Below are 14430 nucleotides of genomic sequence, written 5' to 3' on the forward strand. Positions count from 1 at the left end.
AAAAAAAAAAAAAAAAAAAGATTAGTTAAAAGATAACCTTAGCATCCAAGACTCTATCAAAGACTCTATAGGAATGTAAATAACGAAAATTGAAACACCTTATTCTGGGCACTTCTTGATCTTTCCCTCGCCTCATCCATGGCTTTGTTGAAACCATCAACATCAACCAGCAACCCTCTTTCTTCCGCCATTAACTGAAACGCGAGAATAGAAGTTAAAAAAAATTAACACAAACTTTCAGAAATAAATATGAATGACTTAAGTACCTGAGTCAAATCTATCGGGAAACCATATGTATCCCATAACACAAAAGCATCCTGCAAAGAGAAGACAGTATGTTGAGATGGAATTCAAACAACAGTGATGGATATACTACAACAGTTAACATATATCACATATATAAGTAGAGACGCACCTCTCCACTCAGTGTATTTCCCTGAACCGCCTGCCCAGCTTTCCGAAACTTCTCAATTCCCTGCCGTGAAAATTTATAATCAATCTAACTGTTCTTATACTCACCTATATAACATTGAAAATGTAAGGACAAACAGGTCAAACGAAGTTTTTTTTTTTTCAGAAAAAGGCTCCCTATAGACAATGGTATGCTGAATTATGTCCAACCAACATCATTAAAACTGAACAATGGTGCAATTGGAAACAATATATACAAAAAAAAAAGCTGTCATTAATATTGAAGCTGTGAATTGTAATCAAATCTTCAGAGCGAAGAGTTAGTACAGCCCAGAACAAAAAAATAAGATAAAGGTTTAAAGGTGTGACGCAAATTAAATCCAGCCCTCACCTTCGCCAAGGTTTTGCAAAAGCTTTCTTCCTCTTCTTTTATTATCTCTGTGATCTTTTTCTCATGTTCCTTCAACTCTGTAAAGACATCGCCCATCACCCGAATAACAGAACTTACAAGCCTAGAGGTGAAAAGCACAAACTGATCAGTGAAAAAAAAAAACGAGCTAAGATATGTACCAAAACATGCTGCATTTGAAAAGATACACTACAACGACCATACAACAAGTCAACAACGATCAAACCTAATTTCCTACCCGTTGAAAAACCCTTCTTCAGCTTTTAGGATCTCCTTTCCATAGCGAACTGCTCGACGGAGAATACGCCGCAGAACATACTCACGGCCCTCATTACCTGCAAAAGAGAGTATATCAGATGGTATTTGTTAAAAATTACAAGAAAGAATGAATCTCTATTTGTATACCATAATAGCTGAACTGAGGAAGGAAATGAATCACTTTTTGCTGAACACGTTTGTGTTTTTTATAACCATCCAAATGTAATCGAGAGAAGAAACCAAGAACATACCAGGACGAGAGCCATCCGCAATAGCAAATGATAGGGTCCTAATATGATCAGCAACCACTCTATATGCCATGTCAACTCTGTCGACATCTTCCAGACCAACTTTTCCAGAATATGGCCTAGCTCCAGTGGCCTAAAAATGTGAAAGCATTAACACCTAAACTTAAGATTCACAACAACTAGGGGAAAAGGACCAATCGGAGGTTTTTATTTCATTCTAACTGAGAAAGATACAGAAAGTGACAAAGGTAACAAGGAAATGATCGCCAGGATACCCATCCAAGAATGTCTTTATCACTGAATCCAAATTTACTAAACCAGAAATAATTGAAAACAATTTTGACAGAGTGTCGGAATGGAGAATTAACTACAACCTCTTATAGATCAAAGAGGAAAAGATGACTATAAACGCCGTAGAAGACCCATCAACCACTTGACAATAGATGAACTAAAATGGTGATAGTATTAAATAGGCGACAAAAGCATCCTTAAGAGGAGCCACACAAAAGTAACTCAATATCTTAAAAACTGTCATGAAATTGTAACCAGGTTTAACAAATTACCTTTTGAATGTCATCAAAGATAGGCATGAACACATCTGTATCATAGTTGCTCATTTTGTTCTGAAGAACAGAAGTCAACCTCTCGAAGCCCATTCCGGTATCAACATGCTTAGCAGGCAGAGGTTTTAGCGAGCCATCACTTTCTCTGTTGAACTATTTTACAAAAAATAACCATATAAATTACAGCCCCGTCAGAGAAAACAGTTGAGAATATAACAGGAAAGCTAAAGAAGCAAAAACAATCTTGCTAACTGCACAATATAGAGTTTCAGCAACGAAATCTATTACCACGACACCCAGATATAGAGTAGTAAAATGGAACTAAATTTCAATTGGGACAGAGAGGGTTTGTACCTGAATAAAGACAAGATTCCATATTTCTAAACATGTTGGATCGTCATTGTTAACTAAGGATGCAGCATCACGGTTACCGACACGATCATAATGTATTTCAGTACAAGGTCCACAGGGACCTGTGTCACCCATTTCCCAGAAATTATCCTGCAGTTTGATAAAAAGTTAAATGAAAGAAAAACAGCATTATATGATTCTTAGATTTACATTTGCTAGAATTTTTGACTGGAAATCATAAACAATGGTCTTTTTAGCCTGCCAACTACCAAAACTTGACAGTGTATAAACTTGACTGTCGTTATCATTGACAAAGCGATTTTTCAGTATATACAAGAGCATTGGTGACAATATAAAGGCAATTGAATTTGATAAAATATCTGACTTTGCTGTAACGCTTTTCACATAACACTGGAAATATTTAACAAAAATGAAATGTTGTTCAATTTTACTTGGTTTCAAAATCATGTTTATGGGAGTAGTGAAGCAAACATACTTTGCAACCAAAGGGTAGTACACGTCCAGGTGGAAGAAACTTCAACCATATATCTCTAGCCTCATTATCGGGTTGAAGGCCAGCTCTCTCATCACCGCCAAAATAGGTAGCGTAAATTCGATCAGTCGGTAGCCCATAGACCTGAGGCATGAAAACAGGGAGGTCTGTGTCATCATCTATTAGTGAAATATACAAACCAACGGAGAGAGAATAATAACAAAATAAAATTATGAAATACTGTGGCAGGATATCTCAATGAGAAGCACAGACTAATGAAAACAGAAGAATCACTTTACAAAATTGTGGCATACTGTCGAAGGGAGGGAGATAATAGTTCACTGAAAATCATGCACATTTTCTTAAATCAAGTAAACAAAGACAAATGTCCCTTTTCTGAATCTGTAGGAAGAAAAACATACTCTTTGATCCATAAGATAAGGTATTGCAAAAGAAGATGGCAGTGGTTCTAATTACCTTAGTTAAGAGCTCCCAAGCCCATCCAATAGCTTCGTTCTTGAAATAATCTCCAAATGACCAGTTACCAAGCATTTCGAAGAAGGTGTGATGGTAAGTATCTTTGCCGACATCGTCCAAATCATTATGCTTTCCACCAGCACGAATACACTTTTGAGTGTTACATGCCCGAGTTAGCTTGCTGAGCTCCGTATTTGGGTCGGCGGTTCCCAAAAATATAGGCTTATACTGGTTCATTCCTAGAAAAACAGAGAAGTTTCGAAGTCATTCGTTTATCTAGTTGTGGCCAGACGCATCAAGATAAATTAACATACATAGTTAAGAATCAATAACAGGAAATTGAGATATGAATAATCGATCCTAACTTATAAAGGTCTTACAAACTTCGGCCAAAACTAAACAATTGAAGAATGAACAAGTCCTCAAGCATAAAAGACAAAAGAGATCAGAACAAAGCGCTCCACCGAACTTATCAACGAAATACCAATTCGAGATAAAACCAACTCAATAGAATCTGAATTCCGTAGATCAACTAAAGATTAATTCCCAGTTTCATCGGCAAAAACAGATAAAACAAATCAAGTATTTGGCAATCAAAGTTTTTCGTACCAGCGTTAGCGAAGAGAAGAGTAGGATCATTATGAGGAACAACGGGGCTCGATGGCCAGAACTTGTGGCCTTTGCCTTTGAAGAAATCGAAATAAGTATCCCTGACTCTCCTCGCTGGCCACTGAATCTCCGATGGTTCGGAACCCGGCATGACTGCGACGGAGGAAGACGTCGACGAAGAGTAAGAGGAAGAAAAACGGAAGTGAGAGAGAAAAGGGCGGCGGAGATGGGAAGAGTAAGAAACCCTAGACGGAGGCTTGGTTGAGGATATCAGAACAAAGGCTGCTGCGTTCACTAATCTCATTCAAACCCAATAAGGCCCTTTCTTCTCTCTCTCCTCTTGTCCTATCTATTTTCTACCGTTAAATTTATTTAATCCGATTCCTTTTCCGTCAGATATATTATTTTAAGTAAAACATTTTAAAAAACACGAGAGAGAAAAATGTCGTTCGGTGATAGGTGAAAAAACTGAACTTGTGATATGCATTTACGATTTTCCTTAATTTTACGAATTACGTGTGAAAACCGTAAAATTCTATATTTTATTTTTTTCAACTTTTAATATATATATTTTTCAAAAATAATTGTTCTAGAGGTTTTAGGTTATAGGTTATTATTTTCTAATTCTAACTACTATAAGTTGGAGTATGGGGAAAAACCTACTAAAGTACCCCAATTTCACAAACAAACTTTATATGTTCATGCATTTGCATTATTCTTTGTCAACAATATATATATATATATATATATTACTAAATCTATCTCGTAAATTTACTAATTTCATCTAAAATAATATCTAAAAAATAAAAACTAAATTAATTTATTATAAAAATATAAATTAATCCACCATTTCTATATGCTATATTATGACATATCACAATTGTCCACATGATCTCAATATGTAAAACTATCGTTGAATGAAAACGGATAAGATTTTATCAATTGACATTCTGCCTCAGATAGTCTTGTCATGTTTTGTTGAATGCTTGCAAACCCAACCCAATATCTATGGTGGGATGTGTACTCTACTACTCCTTCAAAATCCATTACTAGCATACAAAATTTATCACCCATCATTTATCATAACCCACTTTGTACAACATTATTAGATGTACTCACATCAAAAGGATGATTACTGGTTAGAGTTGTTGTTGTATAAAATGTCAATGATAACCTTCTGTCAAATCATATAATTAAGGCGGTTGGTTCTTAAAATCAAATTTTGCAATTTCACTTATTTTTATTTATTTAAACACTAGGTTTTAACCCGCGTTACACCGCGGTACTATGTTTTTGTAATCAAAAATTAAATAAAAAATTATGTTGTTTTGTTCATTATTTTTAGTAGTATTTCATATGTCCTATAAAATTTATACAGTTTTAATTTTGGATGAATTTTTTTTTCTACTTTAGAATAGTTTTATATTGTGTTTTGGTTGAAATATGTGTTTAACATTTATAATTTAAGTTTTACTGTTTTAGTTTTGCAAATAAATTTATTAGATGTAAGAAAATTTAAATTTTATGTTAATATCGATCCAAAACCGTCCCGCTATATAACCCCGTCCCATTGTATATATTTTAAAAACATAATAAAATATTATATGTGGTATAAATTGTCCTAGGAGGTTTATACACTTTGACTAAAAATGAATTAAACACTTTGACTAAAAATGAATTAAACATAAATTGTCCTAGGAGGTTTTAAAATATTTTTGAAGTATTATATAAAGTTCTAGTATAGAAATGTTACTTACTATAGTTATAAAGGAATCAAAAACCAATTCAAATCTACGATTATATAAAATTAAGAATTATAACTATTATAAAAAAAAGAAAAAAAAACGAATATAATCAATGAGAAATAGAAAAAGAAACATAAGTATAACAAAAACAACCGGAAAACCTAATGTTTCTCTGCTTTTGTATTCATCATATTGTTCACATATATATATATATTTATTACAAACAATACCATTTTTAAAAACTATTAAAGCTTCACACATACATGAAATAAATAAAAAGAATCAAAACTGAGAAAAAGAAAACTGATCTCCGAGTGAATCATAGTTTTATTGAAAAACGTTTTAATGATAATAGAAGGTGAACTCTATATTGCTAAAATGAATACAATAGTTGTTGTATTTACAATTTATTTATAGAGGTAGTTATGGTTAGGAGAATAATTTTTGGTGAGCAAGTTAGAATATTAAAAATCTTTTTATCATATATTCTCGATTAGAATTTAGAAATCTAGAGAGTTGGTAGAGAGATTTTTGTAATTTAATTTAACTAAAAGATTTTCTAAATATTGAACTTTTAGTGTAAAATATATAAGGATCAATTATGTAAATAAATTTTTAGATGAATTAATATATTGATTAGAATGAGGTTGAATTACAATAGTCAAGAGTGTTAAAAATCTCTCATATATAAAGTATAAACCAAAAAGAACATAAGAAAGAAAACTGTGTATTGAACCGAGGATTTTAAGAGATTTTGGGGGTATTCTTAAACCAAAAAGAACATAGGAAAGAAAACTGCGTATTATACTGAGGATTTTAAGAGATTTTGGGGGTATTCTTAAATCTCCTGTTATTTAATTGGTGAGTTTTATAAATCATATGAAATCCAATGTTATTGAATGTGAAATTTATAAAAATCATTTACAATCTCTTGTTATTCAATCAATAATTTATAAATCTCACTTCAAATCTACTGTTATCCAAAAAATCACAATTTTTCAAAAAAATCTATTAAATGTGATTCTAGTAGACTTTCCTAACATTTTTAGTTCAAAAATATGTCTTACAAAATCTCACTTTTAAAGATGAAACTTTAAAATATTTGTAAAAAAATTTCTTCCATCTACCAAAAAAAAAAATCTTGTCCACAGTTTAGCACCCTCTCTCTCTCTTTCTCTTTCTCTCTCTCACTCTCTCTCTTTCTCTCTCCTCTTTACTGTGGAAAAATCTTAAAAACATTGATCCGAGATCATCTTCTTCAGGAATCAATTCTAAAATTTTTTAGATCCTTTCTTGATTCTCTCAGGGAGACTAATCCTTTAATATCTCAAGTTATCTAGAGCTTCATCATAGACAAGGTTAACTGTTTTGTATCTTGATTCTTGAACAAAGCTTCAAATCGTTTTGTAATTAACCTCTTGAGAATCTTTAGAGCTTATTTTTCCTTATCATTATAATTTCTGAAGTATTTTTGATTTTGCAAAAAACCCAAAAATAAACTGCATATTTGATTCACGTTTTGATGAAATTGGTGTTAACTAGAGGAAATTGTATGATATCAAATTCATCAAACGTGAATCAAATCTGTTGTTTTTTTTCTTTTTTCTTTCCTTTCTATATTCTAAAATCACCTAAAATTTACAATCAAATTTCACCAAAATCCCAAAACCCAAATCTCTAAAATCTGCCAAAATATCAAAATCTCCCAAAATTAACATTCAAATCTCCCAAAATTCTGAAATATTAAAATCCCAGCAAATCTCCTAAAATATCAAATTCAATACACCCCCTAAATTTGATACTTTTGATTTATCGATGACTTTTACAATCCATCCACGGTCCTATTTTCAACTTCGATAAAGTTTAGGAACAATTTTGAAAAAATGATGAAAAACAATTATTGTTTCTCCTACACTGTTTCTTTTAAAAAATAAATAAATAAACCGGAAATTGGCTCGTAACAGTTGGCTAATGAGATAAATAAAGAGACAATTGAGAAAATAAAAAAATAAACCGGAAATTACGATTTGTGGTTTTTTTAAGGTTTGAGAGAGTGAGAGAGTACCTAAGGGTAGTAGGACTACAGATTTTTCCCTCTTTTTGAATTTCAAAAGTTCCCAAACACACAGTTTCTCTCTCTCTCTCTCTCTCTACATACATCGATCCCACCGATCTCTCTTCGTTAGCCGCCGAAGACCACCTCCACTTCCTCCGCCGGAGTCGCCAGTTCTACCATCTCTGTTCCGTCACCACTTCGCTTATTCCACGCATCTTTCTTCGTGAGCCACGGTTCGATTCAATATTCGTCTTTACTTTTCTTAATAATCTTCGATTTCCCTGTTTACTCCGAACATCTGTTGATTCGTTTCCGAAATCAGGTTTAGGATCTGCGTTTCTAGCTTAATTTGATGATGTTTCCTTCTATTTAATTCGCTAAACAAGAAAGAAATCGGAACGGAACCTAGTTTAGAAACGTTTCTAAGCTTTTGATGGAATTGGACTAAACATAGATTCTCGATTCTGCTGTATCCGGGTCTAGGTACCGTGATTTACCGTTGGAACCTAAAACGCTGCTTTATTTGACAGATGGGTGTCGAGGATTATCATGTGATTGAGCTCGTCGGTGAAGGCTCTTTTGGAAGGGTTTACAAAGGAAGACGGAAGTATACCGGCCAGGTAAGAAATTGTTGGTTTATCCTCTTCATTATCATCGGGTACTTCACTCAGCTTATCATATAATATCTTAATTTGGTAATTTTTATTGTGTTTTGGTCCAGACGGTGGCGATGAAGTTCATCATGAAACAAGGAAAGAGTGACAAGGATATACATAGTCTAAGGCAAGAAATCGAGGTCAGGAAATCTCTCAAGTCCTTGGGCTTACATGCTTCACTTCATTTGAGACCTTCAATTTTGATCCCATTGGATTTGACCAACAATTTTTTTTGTATGCCTCAGATATTGCGGAAGCTCAAGCATCAGAATATAATTGAAATGCTCGACTCCTTTGAAAACGAACGAGAGTTCTGTGTTGTCACTGAGTTTGCCCAAGTACTTTTCTCACTCTTGTTTGTAGAATCTAAAGAACCTGATTTACGAAGCCTGTACCTATATGTTGAAATAATGAATCATGATGGAATGCCTAAAATTCACAGGGTGAACTGTTTGAGATTCTTGAGGATGACAAGTGCCTTCCGGAAGAGCAAGTTCAAGCAATCGCAAAGCAGTTGGTAACACGTTTTTGGCCAACATGGCTCTTATTTTTATATCTGGTTTCCCCTATTTTATGGTTAATAAGACCATGTCGAAACTTCTTCAGGTAACAGCATTGCATTACTTGCATTCTAACCGTATAATTCACCGTGACATGAAGCCACAAAACATTCTTATTGGTGCTGGGTCTGTCGTTAAGGTAATATAACCTTCCTTTTGCTGCTTCCAGGAATTAAGTTTGAAATGTTGTTTCTATGCTCCCCACACACATCAGTTGTTCATATTGTTGTTTCTTAAAGATAAGAAATATTTACAGTACGATTCTTCTACTCTTCTTATGAGTACCAGGTTACGTACTAACTTCTTGAACAATGATTTATGACCCATGAATTTTTCAGTCTATGATTGTTTCAGAAAATTAAGTTTATCATGTAAGTACTGCTAGACAAGGATATGACTAGCCAAGATTCTCATTAGCTAAATATAAGTAGAAACAAAAGTACTTTTCAATGCAGCTTGATACATGATTTTCTCTTACTTCACTTTGGCATCATCTTACTTGTCTCGCCTTTGTTTTTTCAGCTATGTGATTTTGGTTTTGCTCGAGCTATGTCCACCAATACCGTGGTTCTGCGATCCATTAAAGGTTAAACATCTATATTATCTTTAGCCGTATTAATGAATGAATAACCCAATAAGTTGCTCCTTGTTATTAATCCAAAATATTACATCAGGCACTCCTCTGTACATGGCGCCAGAGCTTGTGAGAGAACAGCCATACAATCACACTGCCGACTTGTGGTCTCTTGGTGTTATATTGTAAGTGGAGAAACTCATCTGAGTTATCGTACTTCAATTCCTATTTTTATAAAAGCTGTTACGTATATAACTCTAATGATTGTGATGGCCCATTCTTGTGTTATGCACATTTCACTGCAATTGAGATGGTTCTAATTATTTTCTTGTGATACATCAGGTATGAGTTATATGTAGGTCAACCTCCGTTCTACACCAATTCTGTGTATGCTCTCATTCGTCACATTGTTAAGGTATGTCAATCTTTTCGTATATGTCCATAGTCTATGATAAACGTTTGAGCTAACATTTTAGTGAATCTTCAAGGATCCTGTCAAATATCCTGATGAAATGAGTCCTTATTTCAAAAGCTTTTTGAAAGGATTACTCAACAAGGTGATTTTTCTTTTTTCTTTTTTAAGCTGTCATTTAAACTATTTATTGATATGTTTGAGACTATACTTGGACTGGATGGGTTAAACTGTTTGTCTATTATAATGTGAAACAGGTTCCCCAAAGTCGATTAACCTGGCCTGCTCTCCTTGAACACCCTTTCGTTAAAGAATCACAAGAGGAAGTTGAAGCCGGGGTAATGATCAGATATTGTTGACTTTATACTTTGCAGCTTGAGTCTAATGTACAGAGCATTTCGTTAAAACTGTCGTATTCATACAATGTAAAGGATTTGGAATTGGAAACTGTTGTTGGAATAATAGATCACTTAGAGCCTTTAAACGCTTATTCAGGAAATGCATACTGCAGTAGTCGACCATAAGGCAGCTTGGATGCTCAAAGGAAATGGAGGGCAGCAGAGAAATGGTTTGATTTTCTTCAGTTTGTGGTTAGAATCAATTTCTTAATTTATTTTTTCCTGTATTAAATATATAGTGTTAAATGTCACAGAAAAGGGCGACTCTGTGACCCCGGTTGAGAAAACTTCTGCTACAAGAGTTCTAGCTAACGTTCAGTCAGATATGAAGAGTGCAATCAAAGTAAATTCTCCACCACCTGAGGATTTTCTTGGATTCCCAACCCAAGAGGAGATAAAAAGTTCAGGTAATGGGACATGCTATTTGTAGATCTCTTCTTTTTAACTTTGAGAATTAAAGAGTTGCCCAACAGATAGATCCATTGATGTCAACAATTTATGTATATATATATATGTGCATACTGAGATGTATTTCTAATTATCATATCCATAGCAATCTAACAGACATAAATTTGGATATCATCCTTTCATTGTTGATTATGGCCAAATGCATTTTCTTCTTCATCACAGCATGTAGTCAGTATGCTCTATTGCTCTAGGTTTAATATCATCCTCATTCATACTTGGGTTGTTTTCCCCGTTTCAGGTAACGCAACACTAGACAGATTGGAAAGTACATCCCGCACTGTTAAAGGTGCAAAAGTTATAGGTGAAGATGATAAAGCATTGGATCTTCTTTTGCTGTCACTGGAAACTATTTCAAAATCGCCTGATTCTAAAAGGTAAAATTTGGCGTATAGGCTGTCCTTTATTATATAATGCTGTGCTCCTACTTGATCATAATGACGGGAACATAAATAGGTTTCTTACATAAGATAGAATCTAAATCAGGGTTGCAACGTTCTGGTCTTATAATATCTATTACTCCCTTCCAGTAAATTGTTGTAATTTATGATATTTTTGCATACATGCATATTCACATTTTCGTTCATGGGTGTGCAGGGAAAAAGATGTTGCTTGCTCTGTTCAGTCCCTCAGGATCATTTCCAATTTGGTTGCAGCTCGTGCCATAGTTTCAGTTGGACTGATTGAGAAAATAACATGTGCACTGCTAGATTTTACTGACGCTCTTGTTTGGATGAAATCATCCGAGTTCAACAACATAATACCAAAGGTGAATTCTCTTGACCAAAATGTCTGGCAAGTGTTTGATTAAATACCTACTTTATTTTTGACAGTCAGCCTGCTTTCCACTAGCAGCAGGCAAATTTTTTTTAAAATGATTTTGTAACACCAACTTATTTCTTTATCAGAGTCTTTCAGTCACTAAAAACTTGGTAGGGCATACTGAAGGCAATAGCATACATAGTTCCTACATCAGACACTGGACCAAAGTAGTGGAAATTTTCGTACAGGTGACCTTCTTTTGGTTGCATAAGTCTCTTGTGATATTAAACCACATGTACTTATTTAGTACTTTATGTGGATGTAGGTCGTTGGATGGGAAGAAGAGGGGAATGGTAGAATTATATATGAGGCATGTTCCTGCATCACAACGATGTTATCTCGAGTTGCTGAAGATCTTAAATCTTCAACTCCTGATTCTGTTTCTGAACAGATTTTAGAGCACGCTAACATGTCTCGCATAGTTGATCATTTGTGTCTTTGTTTGGCTTCTTCTGGGTCGAGTTTAGCTTCTGGCTCTTCACAAATGTTAGCAGCTGCTTGTGAAGCTTGTAGAGCAATATGGATTCTCATAGATACTTCCGAAACATTCTTCAAGAACGATTCTCTGAACATATTTCCTCTAGATGCTTTGCAGAATCGTCTTTCTCAGCATGACAACGGAAATAGTGAGTGGGGTCCGTTATCTGAGAAACTTGTGGATACAGTGACAAGAGCATATCTCCGATCAAAGCATGTGCAAGTTGCTATTGGTCATTGCCTTCACCAACGAGTGGAGGCTCCCTTGGTTTCTGCAATTCAGGTGATTATGTGATGTTCCTCTTCTTGTTTGGCTATCCTAAAAAACTTGTTTTAGGTTGTCTGGATTCACCAGGTTACATGATAACTTGTTATTTTCGTCCACAGCTATAATTGAATTTGTTTTTCTTTCCGCTTTTTAAACTTAACTGGAAACTGCTTATGTAATGTTTCAGCTCTTGTCAAGATGCTGCCTTCACAATGGAATTATGCCTAGCATGCTTTGTGGTCTTCCCAGTTCACTGCCTATTACGACCGTAGTCAGTGGTGGAGAGGATGGTACAGTTATTTCAGAAATATTTTCTATACTATCCTATGCTTCATTATCAAGCAAAGACCAACAAACAGGAGAAAAAAATTACATCGAGGGCAGACTAAACAATCTGGTGTTCCATTCATGCCTTCTGTTGGCAACAGTTGCTCAATGTTTGAAGCTAACTGGGAGAAATTCTGCCCTGTTAATGCTTACAAATTCTCCAAGGAAACATCTACATCGTCTTTCTGCTATATCCAACCACATTGCCTCAGATGATAAAATTGAAGCTTCTCTTCAGAATCACTCTGCTTCAGCTATGCTTGCTCTCGCATCTATTCTCTCTCTTGAAAAAGGATCTTCTGCTGAATCGTCTGTCTCCGAGATTGCGGTGCCTCTGATACCTCGAGCTACTAAGCTTTGCTATCATCTTAGGCCTATGCCAAGTAATGAAGGTGAAGTCGTCTCTCATTCTGCTAAGTTTACCAGATGGCACGGACTTCTGGATGGATGTATCGGTTTATTAGAATCCAGATTGAAGTGGGGAGGACCTTTAACTGTGCAACAGCTTATTGCTAGTGGAACACCATTGCTTCTTATCAATCTGTTAGCTGGCAAACTTTCAAATGCTTCCCCAGATGACATCAAGAAAGCACCCAACTGGATTGGCTTGTCGCCCGTTGGTGTTATATGGGCTATTTCGTCCATATGCCACTGTCTTTCGGGTGGCACTTTAACTTTCCGTCAGGTTCTTGTGAAGAATGAAAACATGAAAATGATTACTTGTTTATTATCTGATGCTCATATCAAGCTAGTAAAGACCTGGGGAGGTCCTGGGGGAGGAAAGGATGGAGCTAGAGAGACAATAAATGTGATAATAGATCTCCTAGCATTTCCTTTTGTTGCTGTACAAAGTCAACCAGGTCCATTATCTGCCACTGCATCTGTAAATAGTGGATTCATTCTCAACATGGGCTCTCCAGGTGTCAGAGTGTGCATGGAAGATAAAGATTTGCTAAAGGCTATAGAAGAGGATATGGACAAATACATAAAAGTCCTCATGGAGGTTAGTTCTTCAATTCTGATTCCTTGATTTTACATACTTTTGTTTAAATGTTGATTAGTGGGCTTGTTTCTCATGATTCATGAGCTGAAATCTCGTTGTAGACATATCACAAGATCAATCAGTGATGTCTTTGTTTCGCTGAATTTTTCAGGTGGGAGTGCCGAGTTTAATCCTTCGTTGCTTGGAACACTTGGATTTAAAAGATTTAGTAAGGCCTGTTGCTTTTCTTGCCAAATTGGTGGGTCGTCCACGTCTCGCAGTAGAGCTTGTTAGCAAAGGTTTGTTGGATCCTAACAGAATGAAAAAATTACTCAACGGTTCGAGTCCAAGAGAAGTCATACTTGATATTTTGATGATCATATCTGATCTATCGAGGATGGATAAGGTCAGACACTGGATAAACACAGGATGCATTCTATTTGTTATATTTGCTTATACACAGGATAGTGAACTAAACGATGTTATCTAATTCTTACCATACAGGGTTTCTATAAATACATCGGCGAGGCTTCTGTTCTGCAGTCTTTAAAAGAATTTCTTACTCATTCAGATCAAAATATACGCGCAAAAGCTTGTAGTGCTCTTGGTAACATGTGCAGACACAATGGATATTTCTACAGCTCTCTGGTAAGTTACAGAACTGGGATTCTTTTACATTGACTTTGAGAGATCAATGTTTCAAAGAATGTTCCTTCTTTACACAGTGTGCATATTTATATTATGTGCAGGCTGAACACCAAATCATCGGCCTCCTCATTGATCGATGTGCTGATCCGGACAAAAGAACACAGAAATTTGCTTGCTTTGCTGTAAAATCCTAACCAACTGCAATTATCTCCATTTCCATA

The 14430-nt window shown here is 35.1% G+C and overlaps 2 protein-coding genes across 2 annotated transcripts in view; one reads left to right on the forward strand and one right to left on the reverse strand.

The window, feature by feature from the left end:
• Positions 1-4208, reverse strand: part of LOC104777947 (alanine--tRNA ligase) — a 7326-nt gene extending 3118 nt beyond the window's left edge. The window contains exons 1-11 of the mRNA XM_010502272.2: positions 3820-4208; positions 3211-3449; positions 2737-2877; positions 2244-2390; positions 1890-2042; positions 1330-1459; positions 1059-1155; positions 803-923; positions 416-475; positions 267-317; positions 99-194 (exon numbers count right to left, since the gene is read on the reverse strand). Of these exons, the coding sequence (XP_010500574.1) occupies positions 99-194; positions 267-317; positions 416-475; positions 803-923; positions 1059-1155; positions 1330-1459; positions 1890-2042; positions 2244-2390; positions 2737-2877; positions 3211-3449; positions 3820-4123 (1539 nt within the window). The 5' untranslated portion in view covers positions 4124-4208. The remainder of the gene's footprint in view (positions 1-98; positions 195-266; positions 318-415; positions 476-802; positions 924-1058; positions 1156-1329; positions 1460-1889; positions 2043-2243; positions 2391-2736; positions 2878-3210; positions 3450-3819) is intronic.
• Positions 7282-14430, forward strand: part of LOC104779271 (serine/threonine-protein kinase TIO-like) — an 8622-nt gene continuing 1473 nt past the window's right edge. Inside the window, exons 1-21 of the mRNA XM_010503631.1 lie at positions 7282-7853; positions 8151-8240; positions 8342-8416; positions 8522-8614; positions 8719-8793; positions 8883-8975; positions 9359-9422; positions 9511-9595; positions 9753-9825; positions 9899-9967; positions 10080-10160; positions 10318-10390; positions 10475-10627; positions 10927-11062; positions 11283-11454; positions 11594-11695; positions 11773-12267; positions 12440-13582; positions 13734-13967; positions 14066-14209; positions 14311-14395. Coding sequence (XP_010501933.1) covers positions 8151-8240; positions 8342-8416; positions 8522-8614; positions 8719-8793; positions 8883-8975; positions 9359-9422; positions 9511-9595; positions 9753-9825; positions 9899-9967; positions 10080-10160; positions 10318-10390; positions 10475-10627; positions 10927-11062; positions 11283-11454; positions 11594-11695; positions 11773-12267; positions 12440-13582; positions 13734-13967; positions 14066-14209; positions 14311-14395 — 3535 coding nt within the window. The 5' untranslated portion in view covers positions 7282-7853. The remainder of the gene's footprint in view (positions 7854-8150; positions 8241-8341; positions 8417-8521; positions 8615-8718; positions 8794-8882; positions 8976-9358; positions 9423-9510; positions 9596-9752; positions 9826-9898; positions 9968-10079; positions 10161-10317; positions 10391-10474; positions 10628-10926; positions 11063-11282; positions 11455-11593; positions 11696-11772; positions 12268-12439; positions 13583-13733; positions 13968-14065; positions 14210-14310; positions 14396-14430) is intronic.

Source organism: Camelina sativa, chromosome 3 (genome assembly GCF_000633955.1).
Source record: "Camelina sativa cultivar DH55 chromosome 3, Cs, whole genome shotgun sequence".
NCBI lineage: Eukaryota > Viridiplantae > Streptophyta > Magnoliopsida > Brassicales > Brassicaceae > Camelina > Camelina sativa.